Source organism: Choristoneura fumiferana, chromosome 9, assembly GCF_025370935.1.
Source record: "Choristoneura fumiferana chromosome 9, NRCan_CFum_1, whole genome shotgun sequence".
Taxonomy (NCBI): domain Eukaryota; kingdom Metazoa; phylum Arthropoda; class Insecta; order Lepidoptera; family Tortricidae; genus Choristoneura; species Choristoneura fumiferana.
Window position 1 is genome coordinate 3088758 of NC_133480.1, and position 23237 is coordinate 3111994.

General features: G+C 38.3%; 1 protein-coding gene across 1 annotated transcript in view; it reads right to left on the bottom strand.

The window, feature by feature from the left end:
• Nucleotides 1-22934, bottom strand: part of LOC141431449 (uncharacterized) — a 63339-nt gene extending 40405 nt beyond the window's left edge. Inside the window, exon 1 of the mRNA XM_074092633.1 lies at nt 21286-22934. Coding sequence (XP_073948734.1) covers nt 21286-22551 — 1266 coding nt within the window. The 5' untranslated portion in view covers nt 22552-22934. The remainder of the gene's footprint in view (nt 1-21285) is intronic.
• Nucleotides 22935-23237: the final 303 nt, after the last annotated feature.

Genomic DNA, 23237 nt, shown 5'->3' on the forward strand with positions numbered 1-23237 from the left:
TCTTTTTTTTATCCATTGTTCTCATGTTTGTCACGAATAAATATTTTCTTTCTTCTTTCTCTACACAAACGTTACGACAAACGTCACCTAAATTAAGTGTGTGACATGCTAACTCCCAGTAGTTTATCATACTGTGACTTAATTGTTATTGTTAATGACATAAAATTAAACATGTCAACTACTGGGGCAGTGACGAGCACTGGGACATTTACCTAAAATTTCAGCAGCATAACATAGTTTCTTTTTTAATCTGATATAAAAAAGGAAGTTATTAATTCGACACGTCTACGCAATATTGTAAATGTGTCATATCTTTTTCAATTAACTCCCAGATAATGTCAAGTACTAGTCAGGTGTCGACGATTAGGACAGTTAATAAACTGTTACGTTGGTACTGACGTCACAAACGCATTTCGCAACGGCGCCGCTCGCGCCATTCCGTCATTCTGATACAGTAAAAGATAAAACCATTATGATTCAATAATGCGAGGAGCTGGAATCTGATCAAAAGTCAAACATTGACTCACGCGCCACCTATTGGAATATTGCGATGACGTCTTCTAATGATTAGTAACTTAAAGTGCACTAGCCGGAAAAAAGAATATCGATTTAGGAACTAACCATAATTTACGTCACAATAGGGACTGACGATTTGTGACACATCATCATCATCATCATCCCAGCCTATATACGTCCCACTGCTGGGCACAGGCCTCCTCTCAGAACAAGAGGGCTTGGGCCATAGTTCCCACGCGGGCCCAGTGCGGATTGGGAACTTCACACACACCATTGAATTGCTTCGCAGGTTTGTGCAGGTTTCCTCACGATGTTTTCCTTTTCCGCAAAGCTCGTGGTAAATTTCACATGAATTTCGAAAAACTCAGAGGTGCGAGCCGGGGTTTGAACCCACGACCCTCAGCTTGAGAGGCGATAGGTCAAACCACTATGCCACCACGGCTTTTGCCCACACATTTTTGTGACACATATCACAAACTAAATATTTGCAAAATTGTATAAAATCACAAAAACTAAACGGTTATAAGTCAGGAATGGTCCAACTAGTTTCGACATTTTCGGAAGATCTTTTTATTAGATGAGGGTACCAGGGACGCAAATTTTGCCAAACGTATCGCCGGGGTGGCGAGTGGACGCTGCGACCATGTTAACATTTTGATTCTGTAATACGCTTCGAATCTGTCATTTGTAGCGTCTTGTTTTCTGTTATACACAGTTAAATTTATTGTTAATAGATTTATAATTACTTTAATCGACTCTCAGCCCTGAGCGAACTGATTTTAATTAATCATAACGTAGGTTTTTTTTTCATTTCTTATAATAATACGGGCATCTCGATCCATAACCGTAATTCAGCTGTTGTAAAGCATTGTGCCGTAAACAATCGCCCCACTGCAATAACACAACAAACAAGTGCCATAACACGTAAACAATCTGACGGAAACGAGCCAAGCGGTAAAGTACTCGAATTAAATCGATCTTAGGAAAGAATAACGTGAACGTGACCGGCTGATTGACTGACTGACAGACAAGGCGCAGTCTAAACCATGAAGCAAGACACTAAAAATTTGGCAGACATTTTGAGGATCATAGAGTTTCTAATCATAAAGTGAATAGAGGCGATTAAAGATTGATAAAACTTAGGGAACACCGAGGGCAGAATATCACGCGGTCGTTCACCAACCAAGTGAAGGAGTCGTCGTCCTCCAAATTCTACACGGTCGTAAGAGACGCGCTCGTGAGGAATTATCCGCACCAGATGCAACCCTGGTGCTGACGACGATCGTCAGACATGAAAGACCGTCCCAAGAGAGAGAGAGAGAGAGAGTTACTATTTAAGGTGGGTTTGTAGTTTGTACGGACCAGAGGCTATATTGTACCGCCCGGGCGGTCGCCGTTACATTTGCCATCCCTTTCTACCATCATACTACACCGTGGTAAATATGATCGTGAATCCAAGTGGTTAGTAAATAAGCCCTTTACTTTTACTCCGAATTAAGGGGTCCTCCATAAATACGTCACACATTTAGAGGAGGAAAGGGCCAGGTGATGTGACACAGGAACAAAAAATGCAACTTTTATAGTAATAGGAGTAACAAGGAGGGAGGGGAGCGGCTAAAAATGGTCAAAATTGGTGTGACGTACTTTATGGATTGCCCCTAACTGCCCCTAATATGTAGCGGATTATCTAACGATGAAATTGTTTACCTACCCTAGACCGTGCTCGAAGAATATGCAAGTTGAAGTCAATTAGCGGGCCACATCGCTTGAAGAACAGATAACCGTTGGGGGAGAAAAGTCTTCGAGTGGCGACCACGCAGCGAAAGACGAAGCTATTACAGACCTTCCACTAGGTGGACTGAAGACATCACGACACTTGCAGGCAACCAGTACTGCCTGACAATTTATCTCGTAATATGAAAACCTCGCTGAAAGGTGTCGGTGTCGAGATGCGATTCACTAATGTTACTATGCAGTATATTTACCAACTTGCAAAACCCACAATGTAAACAATGCCACTGAAGGACACAACAAACAAATCGTGACAACAAACAAGACCGAAGAAATATAAAACATTCATGCATTCTAAGATCCAGAGGCCATGCATGAGGTAGCTAACTGAAATAGGTAAATACAGTTAAAGTGGTTGAAATGTACATTTAAGAGAGAGAGAGAGAAGCATTTATTTACACACATTTGACGCACAGAAAAATACATTAAACCGAGTTTTAAGAAACGAACCCTACTTTCTTTTAAACTAATAAATAATACCTACTAATGTTCAGATAACGGATGATTACAACTAGTAAATTTCATGAATGGTCAGCTATAAGGCATTGAATTCTTGTTGTCCGTTACTGGGTATTACTATACTTAACATGTCCATGATTGGTGCTGTTACCCTAGTACATTGCTGTGCATTTATTTTAAAAGTAGCTTATACAGGATGTAACATTCATATAGGCCAGTATGGGAAAGTCTGAAAGTATAATACATACGAAGATCCGTTCTTAGGAGCCATGTCATCGATTTTAATAACAAGAAAAACTGTATCCATACATTTTCAAAAACTTGCACTCAGCTCGGGAATCGAACCCGGATGTTTTGAAAAATAAAACATGCTTAAATAATATGAAATACAATGCACTTTATTCATTCTAGATATCGTACTTCATAATAACATTTTTATTTTTCAAAATGACCAGGTTCTATTTCCGAACTGAGTAAGTTTTTTTTTGTAAATGTATGAATGCAGTTTTGTTCTCATTAAAATCGAAGACACAATTCCTAAGAACAGATCTTCATATGTCTTATAGTTTCAGACTTTCCCATACTGACCGATATGAATGTTACACCCTGTATACTGTGTGGCAAAAAATCTGGCCTTCAATCAAATGTATGCAGAATTGGTAATCTTGTATGAAGGGTGGGCCAAATTTTGTGCCCCTATTTACATACTTCTTAAGATCTTCATTGGAACATTTAACGCAATAGTTTGAGTTCTTTTAAAATAGGTCATCGTAAAACGTTTCATTCCTCGTTAGTCCATAACGGTACTGGTTGTTAACATCAATCAGAGATTGCCAAACTAAAAACTTGCTAACTAAACGTGTTTGTTTTATGTTAGCCGCGAAGAGTTCACAACCTAACACTGTATTGTGTAAACATTGGAAGAGGCACAGAATACAATGTGGCTCTGAGGGCCACTAAAAACAAAATCATCATCCCAGTACGTATATTAGCCTCCACTCAGAAAGAGAAGGCTTGGGCTGTAGTTCCCACTCCACGCGGACCCGGTACGGATACAAACAGTCATCCTGTATCCCAACTGTAAGTGCCAACCGCTCCTCATTATTTCAAAGTCAAAATCTAAATATCTTCAATTTAGGCTATAAAAAGCACTTATTAATGTCAAAAAATCTACCACTGGTTTGGTTTCTATGTTGAGAAGAATTTGGCAAGAAACTCAACAAACATATCTACTACAATCAACAAGGTATTTTACACAATTATGTGTTTAACACTGTAGTTTTACTATTTGGAGTAAAGAATCTATTCGAATCGCAATTACCTATTTCCAAATATCCCTGTTCATGACATAACATTAATTTTAACAATGCGTATTAGATTTTAATGTCTTCCATTGTCAAATGGATTAAAATTTTGTATTTGTTTGACCGCTAGTATAATTTTAAATTTTGTTATAAAAACATATCAAAAAAAGAAAAGTTGCCTATCTGGGTCACGTATTAAGACATGACAGATACGAACTCTTGCAACTGATAATGATGGGCAAAGTGGCAGGCAAAAGAGCAGTGGGTCGTAGGAAGAAATCGTGGCTACGCAATATCCGGGAATGGACGGGAGTTAAGAGCGCCGCGGAGCTTTTTAGACTGGCAAAAGATCGAATTAGATATGCGGAGCTGACTGCCAACCTTCACTAGTTGGAGAGGCACTTGAAGAGAGAGAGAGATAAAAACATATGCGTTTTTACAGAAACAACTTTTTGGTTTTAGCCAGTCTGTAAGACGGAACCTTGCTTCCGTGTTTCTAATAGTAGCCTTTGGCTTATTGCCGTTACTGAGAAACTCGAATTTATTTTCCATTGCAGCTCCATTGCGGTCGGGAAAACAGAACACAAGCTATATCCTAGATGCGATTGAAATATAGGTGCAGTCGGCAGTTGCAGATACATTGCTGTGAATGCAGTCCTTCTGTTACCGCCGGCTCGTCCACAACTATGTGTGATGGGTCTATATCGGCTCACATAATTGTTGAAAGTCATAGTGTTATGTCAAACAAACAACAACAAAGCTAAACTAGATACGCACCCACACGCAACCTGATTTAAATAAATATTACTGAACACAATTGACACCAATTGACCTACATACATAGTCCCAAAGTAAGCAAAGCTTATGTTCTGGTGATGGGTACTAGGAAACGGATTCTTCTTCTGAAAGTGCCACTCCATTACTGGCGGAATATTAGAGAATGGAACGGGATCAGCAATGCTGAGCAACTGTTCCAGATGCCTCAAGATAGGGAAAGTTTTTCGTAGCTACGTATAACAGCCAATCTCCAGTAATGGAGGAAACGGATAAACATACTTAAATAGAAATACCCAAGACTCGAGAACAAACATTCGTATTTTTTTACAAATATCTTCCCCGACCGGAGATCGAACCCGGGACTTCAGGCTTTGTACCCACGTTATCTATTTTAAAGGGCTATATGGTCGTATGATGACTCTAATCTCTTAGTTTAGCGGATGATTACTTTTTGAAAAAATCCTAAATATTTTTACCATATTCATATCGTTCTCCGGAAGTAATTTACAGCTCATTAGGGGAGTAAGGTCAGTTATGGTGGTATGTGGGTCGATGCCCTTAGTTCGGCAACGCTTAGTCATAGATAGCAAGTCCATGCGTATAATTGATCGTAGGTACAGTGCGTTTCAACATCACCATTATAATCAACATCATCACCATCATCATCATCGTAATCATCATCATAATCATCATCATCATCGTCATCCCGCCCGACCTATAAAGAGTAAGGACGTCCGTCCCACTGCTCAGAATGAGGGGGAATGGGCCGTAGTTCCCACATGGGCCCTGCGCAGATTGGGAACTTTACAGATATAATTTGCACAAACCTGCGATGTATATTTACACCGTAATGCCCATAGTAAATTTCAAATGTAATTTCGCACATGAATTTACTTAAGTACCTATGCTAATTTTCAATTCTGTGGATTACCAGGAAGTGATCGAAAAATGGTTTACTAATTTTGAAACCACAATTTACTATTATTCCGTACATACCAACATACAAAAGATGCAAATTAAATAAAAGATATAAATGCACAAAAAAACCATGAAGATGTAGAACCGAATAGTCAAGAAAGCGGAACAAACACTGCCGCGATAGTTCATGCTTATAGTATTAGTAAGATATGATAAAGTCTAGATAAGGAAAACAAACTTTAGGGCCTACGCTAGCTGGTGCGTAAAGAAGATGCCTTTACTCAGCAGTGGGTGGATGAGGGCTTAATTGACTGATTGGGGGAACTATGTGCAACAGTGGACGTTCTTCGGCTGATGATGATGATGAAATTGATGAATAAAAGTGAAATCTAGCTTCCTAAACTGCCAAAGACAATGCCCTAGGTCAATGCACCATTCATCTGCCGCACAATACGAACAATAGACTCAATACTTTCCCGTCATTAATAAATGCGTTAAACACCTTATTAGTACGAAATTTCGCAATTAACGACCGTATAATCATAGAAACAGCAGAAAACGCTTTGAGCGTAAAGTTATGATATTTTTTTGCCTTCCATTTCACAAGCTTTTGGTAAACTAGCGACGTTCCTATAAGTTGTGGTTTTAAAATTTGCTAACCATTTTTCACTGTTTCCTAAAAATCCGATTTAGCTGAAACTTGGCATAAGTGTGTAAGTTTGGTAACAATTAAATAATCTGAAGACTATTGAGTGTAATTCTGGTACGGCCGGGATCGTCTCCGCTGGCCGGAACTCTTCAACTTCAACGTTTAATGGTATCGGCGTAAAATTTACATGCCAAGATCCCAAGGCCCCCAGACACATTTACTTAATCATATTTTTTTACGTTTATTTCGGAAAATAATTTATTTACACAAAAGTATGTATTTTGTATAAATATATATAAAAATCACTCTTTTAAACGTATGTATGTATGTATGTAAACTCTTATTGTACAAAAGAAAATTAACAAAATACAACTGACAACTTTAAGATACTTGTACAAAGGCGGACTTATCCCTTTAAGGGATCTCTACCAGTCAACCTTTGAGTGGATGAGAGGAGAGGAGCAATACGTTAGGGTCCGACAAAGGGTGAGTTTTAGAGTTAAAATAATGGAAGCTACTATACAGTGCTTTAAACATATAATACATAAACTACAATATAAATAAATAACTACTATATATATGACCATAATACATATAATATATAAGCATATTAAACAAAGGAATGTTCTCAAATATTTAAGGAGAAGGTGCAAGCCACATTCTTCTCAAGCCTTCCCTAAAAGATCCCACGGTGGGGGATTGCCTGATGGAGGTCGGTAGCCGATTCCACAGCCTGGCATTGCACTGTAAGGATTTAGAGTATGTTTTGGATGAGGTAGAAGGACAGGCTAAAAGGAGATTGGTACTCGATCGTAACCGATACTGACTGCCAGCAGCCAAGTAGCTGAAACGCTCGGAAAGGTATACGGGAGCAGAAGGATTAAAAAGAGTGTTGAAAAGTAATGACAGAACGTGGATGTTCCACGATCCTTTATAGGCAACCACTTTCAGCTGTACCCCTGAAAATTTGACACGTGGTCGTACTTGCGGAGTCCAAAAATGTATCGAATACATACATTCTGAAGGCGATCGAGCTTGTCGAGGCAGCCCCTCATTAAGATCCAGGTAACCAATATCACCATAGTCAAGCAAGGGGAGCAAAAAAGAGACTGAGCCAGAGTAATTTTCGTTTGAGAGGTAGAAAATTTTGCAAGCGCCTGAGCGAGTGAAGCGAGGCAAAAAGTTTACGACTGACATCAGTCACTTGGCCGACCAAGAAAGCGTTTGGTCCATTAATGATCCCAAGATTTCTGACGGTAGATGAGAAAGGATAATTGTACCATCAAAATACAAGTTACATAATAAGCGAAACATAGATAAGCGAAGCAAATAGGTGACCACAGAAACACGGTGGATGACCAACTTGATAAAAAAGAAGTACTTACCTTACCTACCTAGATGAGGTTACATGAACAGTAAATGCGAACCCCTTATAAAACTTGGATATAGAGCAGTAAATGCTTTATAATACTCAGCTATACGACTAGTTCGTTAGTTTAACGAGGTACTCTTTTAAACAGTTTATAAATAGATTTATTTCTCAGCAATAAATGTTGCACCGCTTCTCTGTTTACTTGCCACGGATTATGATGAAGTATTTTTAAAGGAATTTGAGAGAGTTGATGTGGAAATACTTTAGGTTATTCAGTCAAGTCAACGCAAAACGTCTTTGTTCATGGCTGATAGAGCTTTCTCTATTTCGCTTTAGAGAGGGAGAGAGAAAGAGAGGAGATTTACACATATTCAATTCAATACGCAGGAAAAAAGTATATTGATATATATTGTTGAGAAGATATGGTTTCAGTTTTCCCGGATATAAAAATTATATAGCTAAAAATGAAAAAATAAACAGAATTGATTAATTTTTTGTCGGGGCGCTTTACAATGCGACACATTTCAAGTCAAGACCATTGGAGTATGTTGCATGATTTGTTTAGTTTGTGAATTGATCCAGTCCAATGAGAATTTCACAAAATCCTGGAATTTCCACCCAACCGCCAGATTAACGCTTTCCGTAAGCAAAGCGGGTAAAGAGTTGCGATAAAATAAATGTTAGTTTTTTATTATATTTTAAAGTTCGTATTCGAAAAATTTTGCGTTATTTTAGATTTGTATACCGGTTTCCTTCCGTCGAAGCTTCCGATAACAATATCCAACAACAAAACCCACCGGATGGACCGCCAAATCATTCAGTTATTTGCGTCCGACTATTTAGGAAACCTTTATGGCACTGCTAATCGTATAACTCATTAGCATGTACCACTGATACGACTTAGTATTCAAAGGAGACCTAATTGTCAACTCTGCAAGCCTTTACAACTGGAACAGACTAAGTCACATAAAAGCTAACATGCATATTGATTCTTGGCACGTTGAAATAGAATTTTAATTGAAGAAGCTTGTTTAGTCTTGTGGTGAATCTTTTTGATTTAAAAGGCGCGTCGCGTTGCTTGCAGCAAGCCTTATAAGGGTTGTATAAAGGCTTCTTTTTATGCCTAACAGCTAGTTAGGGCGTCCGTCTGTCTGTCTGAGTGCCTACGTGCTAGTTGACGCGAGTTTACTTTGTTAATAATGAGGAAGTATTAATAAATTATTGGGTGAGACTGACTAGACATTAATGCTATAGCGGTGACAAGAATAAGTTATTAGTACTTATTAGAAGCATACGGCTTTGGTAAAACCAGGGAAATGCGTTTGGCTTGACAGTTATCTCATGTCTATAAACGAGCAATTCTTGTATATTTATTTATACTTAAGTATCGGGGATCTCGGAAATGGCTCTAACAATTTCGCCGAAATTTGCAATGCGTATCTCTGGGAAATCACGTGTTTTATAATTACTCGTACAATGTTTTTCTTTAGTGAAAATTTCACGCGCAATAAGATTGGTAATTTCGTAGCTTGTCACCAGCGCGGCGGCTTAGTGGTGTAGTTGGATTTAAACTAGAGGTCTAGTGGAGAAGCGTTTTACCTTAATTGTGACCTTTATACAGCTTTACGAGTAAATAGTTTTAAGCAACTTTAGTAATCCAAAAAAAAATTGTAAAACAAAGAAAACATTTCTTCGTGATATTACAAAAATAAATAAAACAGATAAATATGCCGTGATACGTATATCATGGTCACGAACTGGTTGAACCACCATAATGCCGCCCTTGCGGACGGCGTTAGAGTTCCGTTGGGACTCTTGGGACCAAATTACGTCATATAAAGGTCAATACTATCTTTTCTCCGTCGAAGAGCTGTTCCGGAAGGCTAATAGGAAGCGTAAAAGAAGGTTAACCGTCAGGACTGAAGAGGCACTAGAAGAAGTATTTTTTGTTTAATAATATTGTAAATCTGTTTAAAAAAATATACCTCGTTGAGTTTCTTGCCGGATTCTTCTCTACAGAGATTTTTCCGAACCAGTGGTAGATTCTTTTGACATTCTTATGCTTTGTTATAGCATAAATTGAATAAAGATATTTTGACTTTGACTTTGAACAGCTTTCTCTCTATTGTCAAATTTAATGACACAACAAAATGGTGTCCTATCTATGATACAAAGTGCGAAACTTAAGGAACAGTGATTAAATACAGAAGCAAGCAGTCTAGCTAATTAAATAAACGAGAACCTAGTACCTAACGGTTATCTAATGTTTATGAATGAAAACGAGTTGTGCAAATAAACTGATAAACCAATTTCGATTGTATTGTTTACTTGGTTATTACACATGCTGTTGAAGTACTTACTTACGAGGAATATACAGTTTTGTGACATTTACGCGTCAGAAAAGTGTCAATTCGGTTCTATATACCTAGAAATTATAGGAGGGAGGGGCATAAATATAAGAAACCCGGTGGTAGATTTTTTTTGACATTCATAAGTGCTTGTTGTAGCCTAGATTGAATAAAGATATTTTGACTTTGACTTTGACTTTGAAAGGCATAAAATGAGCCATCATTGAATTAGTTCTAAACCGTATACAAAAAAATACTTTTTACTACTAAAAATCGAGCAAACTGTTGTAAGAAAAAGGTCACATCGGAAATCAGCGCTGCGGCTCGCCGCAGAATTATGTTGAGTGTGGCATGGTCTGGCCCTTATTTGTAACTTTTCGGCACTAATGACATTATAATGCCATATATTTTAGTTTCCTTTTTTATGGTTGTTATTATATTTTAAGTCTTCCTTTTATTCAATACTTATTAGTGTCGAATATTTGATCAAAAAAAGGTTTTCTTTTTATTTCTAACAAATATGGTCCCTGAATACTAGCATATAATATTATATTCATATTAGCTGGTTTTCCTTGTTCTGAGAGGAGGCCTGTGCCCAGCAGTGGGACGTATATAGGCTGGGATGATGATGATGATGATGATGATGATCAGCTGGTTTCTTTAGTTTTTAATTTTTGTTTCTTATAAAGCCTGGTAATCGGAAATATTTTTGGTATGCATAGGTATTATTTGTTCTCTAATAATATAAAGTTACGACACGACACGTCAGACAATTAAAAATATTTAATTTTATATTGCAGTTTTCCCCGTTTAGATTTAGTAAAAAAAAGGTAGACATATGATAAAATACTAAATTAAACAATATGCGGTAATATACAAGTACAAGTACTTTGTACCAGTATGTCATACACAGTATGTACTTACATATGTATTTTTGAAAATACTTGTACATTCAAGAAAATACTGGTTTAGCACAAGGAAACAATTTAAATTATTAGTCACAAGCGACTAAAAGTCATTCTTAGAAAGGAAGCAGACGTATGCAAATAAAAAGGGGCACACAATCAGCCGCTGAATCTGCGTCGGCGCATGTGTCCACAGACTGTGATATCGCAAAGTTAGTGCAAATAAATCGTGCAAGCAAAGTAGAGAGAAGTATAAAAATATCGACAATATAACTATTTTTAACCCCCGACGCAAAAAGAGGGGTGTTATAAGTTTGACCGCTATGTGTGACTGTGTGTCTGTATGTCTGTGTGTGTCTGTCTGTCTGTGGCACCGTAGCTCTTAAACGGGTGTACCGATTTGATTGGTTTTCTAGCGATGGGAAGACATGTTTTATCAAAATCGGTTCAACTGTTTTTGAGATATTGAACTGATATTGAAGTGGCAAAGTCGGGGGTTTTCCAACTTTTTGTTGGTAAGGTTATAAGAAAGATATTTTCTATTAAATTTGTATAAGATTTTATGTGGAAGTCTATTTTTTATCGATTTACGGTTATTTACATACTACGTAGATGTATTTGATAATAATAATAACAGATATATTTATTCAATAGTTTGTTTACAAGTTATGATATATCACATCACAAATAATACAATCATATATTAAAAAAACAATATTTAAATGAACTATAAACATTTAGGTACTTTGTAATTGCTTTGGCAGCAAGTTCATTGCTCTGATGATGGTTGAGGTCGAAACGCGTTAGCAAGTGTGGTGATGGTGATAGGTTGGGTGTGTGTATTCAGCATGGAGGTGGAGGTGCTGCATGAACACACGTTTGTTACATAGACTTGGCTATCATAAGGTCGCGGGTTAGCAATGTACCTAAATGTTTATAGTTCATTGATATATGGACTTACGCAAAGTAACGTGGAATTGAATTCAATAAATTACTAGATTTATTTCTTAGGGCATGTAGACCGTATTCTGATCCCATAAACTTAAACAATCGTTGAACAAGTGTTTATGGATGTCTTTCTCATAGTAAACCGTCATTTTTAACCACCGACGCGAAAAGAGCGGTGTTACAAGTTTGATCTGTCTGGGTGGACCGATTTGAATGTTTTTTTTTTATTTGAAATCTGGTTTTCTAGCGATGGTTCTTAGAAAATCGGTTCAGCCGGTTTTTGAGATATTGAACTTTTTGAAGTGACAAAGTCGGGGGTTTTCCATTTTTTATTGTTATGTTATATGTTAGGCGAGCTTTGCGCTGAAGGAAAACATCGTGAGGAAACCTGCACAAACCTGCGAAGCGATTCAATGGTGCGTGCGAAGTTCCCAATCCGCACTGGGCCCGCGTGGGAACTATGGCCCAAGCCCTCTTGTTCTGAGAGGAGGCCTGTGCCCAGCAGTGGGACGTATATAGGCTGGGATGATGAGGTTATATTGTTTTGCAAACTTTTGCGTTAACCCCCATAATTTTAAATGGTGCTGTCGATGGGAATGAGATGGATAAGTATTAAGGATAGGTTGCAAAAACATGCTAGTTCCTAGTGAAACTAAGTATAATTCAGAGAGCTCCTTATTAATAAAACGATTAACATTACATTGGGTACAGACGTCCAACATAATTTATCCTTGGAATGTAAAAAGTATAGCTTACAACAGAAAAGACGAAGCACTTTATTTTTAGTTGTGTTTCTGTCATGTAATTGTCACCGGTTTTAAACTTATTTCAAATAATATGTTTAAATTCTATATTCCGATCCCTTTCTGTCCCGCATTGTTGATAAGTGTTTTAGGTTAAGTTTAGATTTAGTAACCCTTAAGGTTAAGGTTCTGGCAGAATATCAGCGTTGCGAAGCAATTCGCGACATCGTGCTGAGCCAGATTCCCTTTTTGTGTTCATTCTGCTCTTTTCGCTTTTGTTTTGTTTGTTTTTGGTATGTATTAATGTGACCAAATAAATATATTTTCTTTCTTTCTTTCTTTCTTTCACTTGACAAACGCAGAGAAATAAATCACCACCAAACAACAGTACAATAAGGATTAACAGAGGTCGTCTTCCGAGCAACACACCACCATGCTATTAGATATTAGACCAGTGATTCCAAAATGGTCCAGGTGGACCCCAGGGGTAAATAGACTTGCTGGGGGTCTACGTAGGCACGAACAAATAGTTAAAACATAAGATGTAATAATGACTAAAAGAATTTGTCTGCTCACCCGCGACCAAATGTAAGCATAGTTTTTATAAGGCCTACCTACATTGTTTTAAGTACCTAACACCTCCACATTTTAATAACAAGCGACTGGACAGAACTCAGAAGCGACACAATTTTTATTTATTGGCACCACCAAGAAATGTAGCAGAGGCGGTTCGAACCAAACAGAGTCGTCTTCGAGCAACATAAGTTTGGGCTACTGTATTAGACCAACACACACACATCCAACACCTGGTAGCATGGTGTAAGGTTTTTCTATTCAGTGATCTGTTTGCGAAACATTCAACTTTAAAGTGCAAATTTTCATTAAATCCCCCCCTTCTAAGGCATATTCCATCCTAGGCCTCTACGTTGACAACGCATCTACAATACCCCTGGAGTTGCAGATGTTCATGGGCGATGGTGATCTCTTACCATCAGGAGACCGACTTGCTCGTTTGCCATCCAGTCGAATAAATAAAAATAAATAAATAATGACGTATAAAAATTAACTGAGAGGTTTGTACCGAAACTGGCCGCGCTGTTTTATTCTATGGCAGTTCAACAGCTGTGCTACGAGTCATTATGCTATAATCTTTGTGTGCATATCTGTCTGTCTAACGGAACACGTGTTATTTATTGTATTAAACTAACATGTGCGCGGAATTTGCGCGAAAATGTGAAGCCAAAGTCATTGCCATCACTCTTAGATAATTGGGCTGATTAAAATCTTACAATGTGGACCACTAAAGAATTATAACGTTTTAAACTTTCGTGATTCTCACTCATAGTCAAACACCCCACACTTCAGTCTACTCGTGACCACGGCAACTGTAACGTTGCCGAAACGTCGAGGTAAATATTACTTGTGTAATAATAGCGTGATAAGTCCCGTTTGTGGTATTTTCACTAAAGAATTAAATTGACTTCCATCGTCTGTTTTTCCGAATAAGTACTTAGTGTTTTTTTTATTCGACTGGTTGGCAAACGAGCAAGTGGGTCTCCTGATGGTAAGAGATCATCACCGCCCATAAAAATCTGCAACACCAGGAGTATTGTAGATGCGTTGCCAACTTAGAGGCCTAAGATGGGATACCTCAAGTGCCATCAGTAATTTCACCGGCTGTCTTACTCTCCACACCGAAACACAACAGTGCAAGCACGCTGCTTCACGGCAGGATTAACGAGCAAGATGGTGGTAGCAATCCGGGCGGATCTTGCACAAGTCCTACCACCTGCAGTACCTGCACTTGTAGGTACAATTTAAGGCTATTCAATTTATCCAGTGAGCTGTACTTAAGTAAAGACATAGGCCTCCCCCATAGACTCCCAGTTGCCTTGGTTGGAAGCCTGCATCCACCGTGAATTCGCGGCTTTAACCAGGTAATCCATCAACCTTGATGGTGGACGTCCTACGCTGCGTTTGCCAATCCACGGGCTTTTTGCCCCCAACCATCTGTTCTGAGCGTTATATAGCCGTCCCATTGCCACTTCAACGAGCTAATTCGCTTGGCTATGTCGGTGACCCTAATTTTCCTACGCATCTCCTCATTCCTGTTTCGATCCTGTAGGGAAACCCGGAGCATATAGATTTCTCCATAGCTCGCTGAATAACTGTGATCCAATACAATACAATGACTCTTTATTGTACACCAGAAATAGCAAGCGAATTTATATGGCCTAGGTATAGTGAAGGACCACCTCGTATCTTTATCATCCCTGTGTGTTTTCAAATAAACAAAATAACAAACCTGTTCAGTTAGTCCCGATCAGGTAACCTATGTCGGCAAATCAGTGGTCCACGAACATCTTACATCATGTCCCCGGAAGGCTAAATATGGCCCTCAAATGGGGCATTAGTATAATCGAATGAAGTGGCCATTACTATCAATAGAGTAAAGCGTCACTTATCACAACTAGGGCGAGCCATCTGGTCCAGTATCGGTTGTGGCACTGGCATCTGTCTCACGATCATACTGTACTATCAATATGCTTTCATACAATAACTAATGTTTTAAATAAACTTCATATTCCATAGGGCTTGCACAAGAGTTTGCCATTTATATGTATGTATTTTAACCGTAAAGAAAGAAAGCATTACACATCTGTGTATAGACTGCATCGACATCTATGTACCTTACGGCACTAGACTGGCTGTTTGGAACAAAACGCGCGGCGCATCAATCATCAATATTACTTTGACACAACCGCTGTCACGGACGTCAACAAACTATTAGTGAACTGTTCACAAAACCGCACTGTGAACTAATTTTGTACGCCGTTTTAATGTAAGGAACATGCAGTCTAGTAAATAATGTCAATGATAGACTGCATGCTTCTTACATCAAAACTTGTTCACAGCGCGGATTTGTGAACCTTTCACTATACCTAGTTTGTTGACGTCCGTGACAGGGGTTGTGTCAAAGTAATATTGATGATTGATGCGCCGCGCGTTTTGTTCCAAACAGCCAGTCTAGTGCCGTAAGGTACACAGATGTCAATGGAAAAACGAGTGACAAACGTTGAGGTATGTAGAGCTGAGGTCAAGGTTATGAATGTTTACACTTTACTACCTTGTCGCTGTCCCTTCGTGCTTAAATTTTTCTGTAAAATTGTCAAAAAGCGTACAGTGACAAGGTACTAAAAGTGTTAAGATATCTTTGACCACGATTGTACAGTGCAAAGACGCTTATCCCTGTAAGAGATCTCTACCCGTCAACCTTTGAGTGGGTTAGGCGCCTTTGGTTAGGGACCGTCAGAGTAAGCGTAAATCTGGGATTTAAGATTAAATAATCTGTTAAATAATTTCTTGACTGTACAAGAAATACTAAAACAGAGTGTATTGCACTCAATAACGTATTGGCCGTAGTTATGTAACATCGCGATATCGCAGTATAGATAAAAAAAACCATTTGAAAAATGCGTGTTTAAAACGACTTCGAAACCACGTTTTTTGCTTGACAAGCGAATCAGCGATGCAATACCATGTAAATACAGTTTTCTTTTCTATTAGCATTTTAAATCAGTTTATTAACTTAATGATAGATAAATATGGTCTTCCTAGGGAAGGTAAATGATAAAAATAATTTAAGAATTAATTAATAAAGCGTTCTTAGTCTCATGTAAAAAAATATCAACAACAAAAATGGTACAATGATGGTAAAGCGGAGGGCAGTAACCTGAAAAGTGTCACCCAATTTCAACGAATTAATTTTGACGTTACCGTTGTTACTTAAGTACTAAAGGGGCGATCCATAAATCACGTCACAAATTAATGGGGGGGGGGCAGTCGGTTTATGACACAGTAACAAAATAACTCCTATTTTCATAGTAAAAGGTGACGAGGAGAGGGGGGTGGGGCTACGCTATAATTTCTAATTACTTCCTTTATTTTCTTTGTTCTTGTTCTAATGATGTATTATCAATTACTAATGATAAGATGACGGCGTTGATTTGTGATGTTTTAGGTCGTTTATCGGCCATGGGTTAAGATTTTAACCGCCCGTTTGTGAGTTATTGCGTGGTAATTAAGTTTATTTATGTATCGGTTTATCGGCTCTTTAGGATAGTTAATAGAAAGCCGAAAATGTAAGAAATAAATGTATGGAGAGGACTCACATGGACCACTCGTCAGTGAAGGCTGGGAGAATCTACATATTTAATGATGAAATAACAAAAAAATACAAAAATACCGGTAAAACGAGGCTACTTTGCACCGAATTTTGCTCCAAATTTCGAAATCTTTGTTTTATCTTAAAAATTATTATGCTGTGGTATGTTCATATATGTATTTATGTAAAGTAGATCACCCCTACTGTCATGCTGGCTTGCTTAAACTACGTCATAATGTTGTTTTAATATATATATTAAAACTTTAATTTAGGAGCAATGTTAACCGTTAATAATTCATACTAGGAGGCGTTTGGTGTATTTTTACCCCATCATTATCATTGCACTCTGTATTATCACTGTACGGCGTCTGACAGGAAAAGAAAAGAAAATATCGAAGCAAAAATTGAAGTTCAGTGTTGTCTGTCACTTCGGAAGTGTGTCGGGTACCGGGACTTCGACCTGCAAGACATTTAAACAAAATACAGAACTGGAGCATAGTTACCCAGTGGGGAGCAAAGTAGCCTCGTTTTACGGTAATGACTTGTATAAGCTCATATATTTTAGGGCTGATAACTCGCTTCTCCGGGAGTTTTGAAGTTTGTCCCCATATTAGAAAATTAAGCTTATGTAACTAGCTTTCACGTGATATGCATGAGATTTGTATTGGATAAGGAGGCTGGTCCTATCATATATTTCTGCACAGATACAACTTCGCATATTCAAGGCTAGAGTGTGTATATATGATTGCTTAACCAGTGCGTTGCCTAGATATTTTTTTACAAGCTTTTATTTAACTTGCCCTGTTTGTTGGGTCAAATCTTGCAAGTTTATTTTGACATACTTCCATTGGTCGGATTGACATGGAATTTGGTATACATACGTAAGTTGGATAACATTGCAAGTACAGTCACCAAAAAGTACTGTCAGCAAAAGAGGTTTGCATTAAAATGATTTTTTAACAGAAACATAAGTGATCTATCGTATATATGTCGTTTGCTCATATAAATTTTGACCATAATTTGATCTGCTAAAAACACAGCAGCAGTGGAAGCGTGCTGGGCCCATAACCTGTTGAAGAAAACGGTCTAAAATCCAACAACAATATTCGAGACATACAAAACTATAAGAAGGTAAAGGTAATTTGTATTCTTGTAAAAACAACGTGCATGTATGTTTGTACAATTATCTTTTTAGGTTAATAAGCATTTACCTAAACACTTGCAACACAATTGGTCAACCCCAGCTTGATGTGTTACGAGTTTCCCCACACGCCACAAAAGGAGGGTAATGGTTTGTGTGTGTAAATGTACAATATGAGAATTTGCGTTTTTAATTATTGATGTAGTAAAAGATAGGGGATTGACGAAATTTCGTATAAATAGGTAACTGGTACAAGAATTTGTAAGATTTGTCACTATAGGTATCTAGAACCAAGCATACAATGGTGAATTGGGTTGTTCCAAATTTCATATTGATTTTTTTACAAGCAATTCTTGTATACCTACTTATTTCGCAAATCTCGGAAACGGCTAAAGAGATTTCGATGAAATTTGTCGTGTGGAAGTTTTCGGGGTCTAACTAGTCCCTGAACTCTGTCACTTCACTATCAATACAATACAATACAACAACTCTTTATTGCACACCAACACATAGTAAGCAGTACTGAAAACACAGGTAGGTATATACACAGAGATTTTCTGAGTACCTAGGCCGCGGAACTGCTTTTTTTCGGGTTAAAAAGTATAGCAGTAAAAAGTTGCAGGTGGCAGGACCTTGTACAAGGTCCGCCCGGATTGCTACCACCATCTTGCTCGCTAATGCTGCCGTGAAGCAGCATTGCTTGCACTGTTGTGTTTCGGTGTGGAGAGTAAGACAGCCGATTAAATTACTGTCACTTGAGGTATCCCATCAGCTTAGGCCTCTAGGTTGGCAACGAGTCTGTTGCATCTGCACCCCTGGTGGTGCAGATGTTTATGGGCGGTGGTGATCTCTTACCATCAGGAGACACACTTGCTTGTTTTTCATAGTCGAATAAAAAAAAAACTATTTCTTCCTACTGTCTCAAAGTATCTCTATACCAAATTTGATCACGATCATTTGACTGGCTGTACTTTTAATTAGGCAACTGTATAACTATGTGCTTGCATTCATAACATCAACATGTACACCAAAGGAGGATGGGCAGATTTATATGGACTCTGGCCTAGGATCCAATAACGACAAACCATATATCATTGGAAATGTTTTTTCATATTCTACAACTTTTTGTACCTATCGCGTTAAATCTCGAATCGTTGTGTAAAAAAGTTATGGCAATAAAAAAAAAACATCAATGAGCTTATTTTTGTTGTAATATAATTGGTTTTAGTTGCTTACAACAGTTTTAAAACGCTTTATCATATAAATAGGCATAAGAAAACACCCAAACAATAAATAGGTAACAAAGCCAAAGTTCAAGAAGTCGCAAGAAAGTAACCAGCGACAGTTTACAGAAACCGAAAAGAAAATCAGAATATTAGCAAAGATGGAAAAGTGCAAAACCAGACAAAAATAAACATAACGCATAAAAAAACAAAATCATGACACAAAATCATCAACATAAAGGAATTTAGTACCTATCGCAAAAACCCATTTTTATGCAGGCAGCGATAACTTTTTTCACACATATATTTGGGACTACCTGCAATAGTAAAAGTTTTTGAACTTAGAAAACCTAAGCTATCCAGTGACAATCGCTTGTCCTTAGTGGTCATATTGGTCAATTAGACCACCGTCCTTTCAAGTTAATCCGACTAGAAGTGGTTCAAATTTAACCTGCAAGAATTGTTTACAGACAGACATACATGGGCACGTGAAAGTACCTAGATAAAAGCTTGTGATACCTAAATCGGTAATTAGTTCCGATTATTAACAACGTGACGTACATAGATAACTATTTATATTTGAAGACACTAATTACACGCGTAGTTTATGTATAATTATATCGCTTGAACACTTAATTAGGAGATTCTAATTTTATTAACGACGTGTTAATTCCCTAATAGGCCCTAAATGTCTTTTTTACTAGGAAAGTAAGACTGAATTAAAGAAAATTGTATGCAACATTTTAGAATGTCGTTGTAGCATAGGAATGTACCTGAAATGGCATTAACAATTTAAAATCAATCAGACGTCATTAAGTATGATGCAAATTGTTTTCTTTAACATTAATTCACTGGCAGTTTGCTAATCGCCTCATTACCGCGTAAAAACCAAAAAACACAATCCTTATCTTTGGATGCCCTGAATATTGTTTTCTTTTTCTGTCTGTTCTGCCTATAAACGTCAATGTCATTGAGATAAGCTGAACTGGCCAGCTACTTGAATTATTCTTAACTTTGCAAATATTTAAGCTGGCTGTATGATTGTTGCCTTTGCCAAGTAGGTACCTTTGGATGCCCTGAATATTGTTTACTTTTTCTGTCTGTTCTGCCTATAAACGTCAATGTCATTGAGATAAGCTGAACTGGCCAGCTACTTGAATTATTCTTAACTTTGCAAATATTTAAGCTGGCTGTATGATTGTTGCCTTTGCCAAGTAGGTACCTAATGAAACCGTCATGGGTGAATGGCCATAAACAAAAACGCGGATTAAAAAGTTTCTCAAATTACTGGCTCTTAAGATTGAATCTTTATACTAAAGAATTACTTACGTAACAACATGGTATTTTAGTATTTATAAATGTCTAGCGCTAAGAGTAAAGTGTTTTTATTTTGTTTTAATACAATAATTTTATTAGTAATACAGCGAGTGAGATAGGAGCCGTTTCAGATTTATTTTATTAGCAATTACAAGTCGGTCACTTGAACCGAATGAATTGGGAGTTCGTTATGAAGTTAAATTTAGAACGAAATTATGAATGGAAATGGTGCCGTGAAAGAGTTTTCGGTTTCAAATATGGAATGATGTGTGAATCGAATGATGGAGGATGTGAAAACTGTTTATTCGTGATTACGATCGCATCGCTATTTCCGATGAAGTGTTTATGGTTGTTTCTGTCGCTGACGTTTTGGCGCCAAAAGAATTAAAGGTCAACAAAAGACCCACTTGTATTTGTAACGACATTGTTGATTAATATGACTGTTTATTTAGTTTGTGATAGGCTGCCGAGACCTTTGCGTTGCGCCCTAAATTAGTCACAGTTTCCGTTTAATTAAAACTAAATTGCTCATGACTCTTAACGCTAACCAAGATCAATTTAAACGACACAAAATGACACATCGTCAATGTTATTGTACTCCCAGTCCCAACAGGAAACGTGCACGTATAAGTGCGCAGACGTAAGACACCTTATATAAAATAATTAATTCAGCACGCATAACAATGATCTAACTAACTAGTTAACTTACCTCATCTTCTTCGTCTTCGTTGTAAAACGGATCTAATAGTAAATTCTTCCAATAGATCACGTCAGGCGTGATGGCGTACGCATCGTGGTCCCTTAAATTAGCGTACAAAGGGCTGTCTCGCCCCACACCTTCGGAACTAGCACTAATCGAACAACTTTCAACTTCAACACTGCCGCCACAAGAGCACCCTTCGTCCGTGTAACTGTATCCATATTCAATTTCTTCGTAGATGTTTTCGTCTGTGGTGAGAGCGTCGCGGACTGGCTCATAGCCGTCGTCGGGCTTACCCGGCGTCATGGTCGCGACTGGCTCGCACCTGTCTCCCACCTCGTGTAGTGCGTACACTGAATACTGCGTCGGTGTGAAGTCACTCGCTGTGTCGAAAGACAATCGCGATACTGCGGCGTGGTTTAGCGATAACACGCGCCGCAGAATCTCGTCCGAGTTGTGGAAGCCGGACGAATGCGACCACACCATCGCGTACCTGTCTTTAGCATCCTCCCCTTCGCTACATTCCTTGTAGCTCCAGCAAGTGCTTTCAGAATCGCTTTCGCTCTCCAAACGTTTGGCAACTTCGTTTACTGTGTTAGGTTTTAGCTCCATATTGTCGTAACAAGATGAGCTAGACGATGGTGTCTTTAATCTTGTCCGTCGAGGTGGTATGGGAGTACCTTCGCCGCGGTAAAAAATCGTGTTTATATTCACCTTGTCGCACTTAGCAGGCGTGCTAGTAGCGAAAGAGACGTCGGATAGTGTCGACTCACAGTCACTGTATTCGTCACCATTTATACCGTTCTCTTTAACGTCCTTGACTATCACAACACTGTTTTCATCGTTATTCGTTTCGATCACAATACAATCTCCACAATCACTGTTTACTTTTCCTTGCTCACTATCAGCAACTAATTCTTTCACTTCAACGCAATCTACAGTTCCGTTATCAAAACGCTCTAAACATTCATCGAAAATATTTAGGATGCTCAAGGACACTTCTTCTTCACCGGGTCCAAAATTCTTCTGATATTCCTCTAATTTGTAGATTTCTTTTCCTAGTTGCGAAAGTATTTCGTCAAACGCGCTGTCCGGGGTTGTAGTTGAGGAATTAGAATCTGAATCTGAGTCTTGTTTGACGGTGATCAGAGGATCGTATTCTTCTGTTGAGTCTCGGATGGTAGTTAACCACGCGATTATAGGTTGAGCGGTGCTGTCGGAGCGCAGTATTGTCGCAACGGCGTTCGGAATCCAACTTGCGGCCTGACACGCCATCCTGCATTGATAACCGGTAACGTGAATCACTGTTGTTATTTACTTATTTGCTGTGTCCGTGTGTTCCGCGCGACGCTCTGCAGCTTCTGCGAGCTCCGAGACATTTGCACTCGTTATCACTGAACTAAAACAATCGAGATCCCTGACCTTACTGATTAGCTATTTTTCGCACGACTTACACGCGTTGAATTTAATAAAACACTCTTCAACTTTATTATTCTTTTGAACTTTTTTGAAATTTTAAATCAGTTGCCAGTATTATTTAGTTTAAGAAGGAAACCATAAACTAATTCAAAACATGGCCGTGTTTCCCGCCATTACGTTCGCGCGCTTTTCTCGCTTTTTAAATCGAACGGATGCGTCCACCCGCGCTGCGGCCAGTACGATAGTGCTGCGCCGGGCAATTAATTCTACGCCCGTGATGTTGAGTCTGTGACCGATATTCTACGTTATTTCCGACGCGTATAAGCGTGATCTAAAAAAACTTATGTGTTCTTCTTATGTTCATACATACGTCGTTTTGGTCCCGTATGACTGCGTGGCGTAACCGCACTAAAAACTAAAAGCAAATGCAGTAGATAAATGAAGCAGATCGGCGCCACAATGTACAAACGCATAGATAGGCAATCAAGCAATGCAACGCAAGACCACCGGCGAAATAGATTATCGATTCGTACTTATCCAGC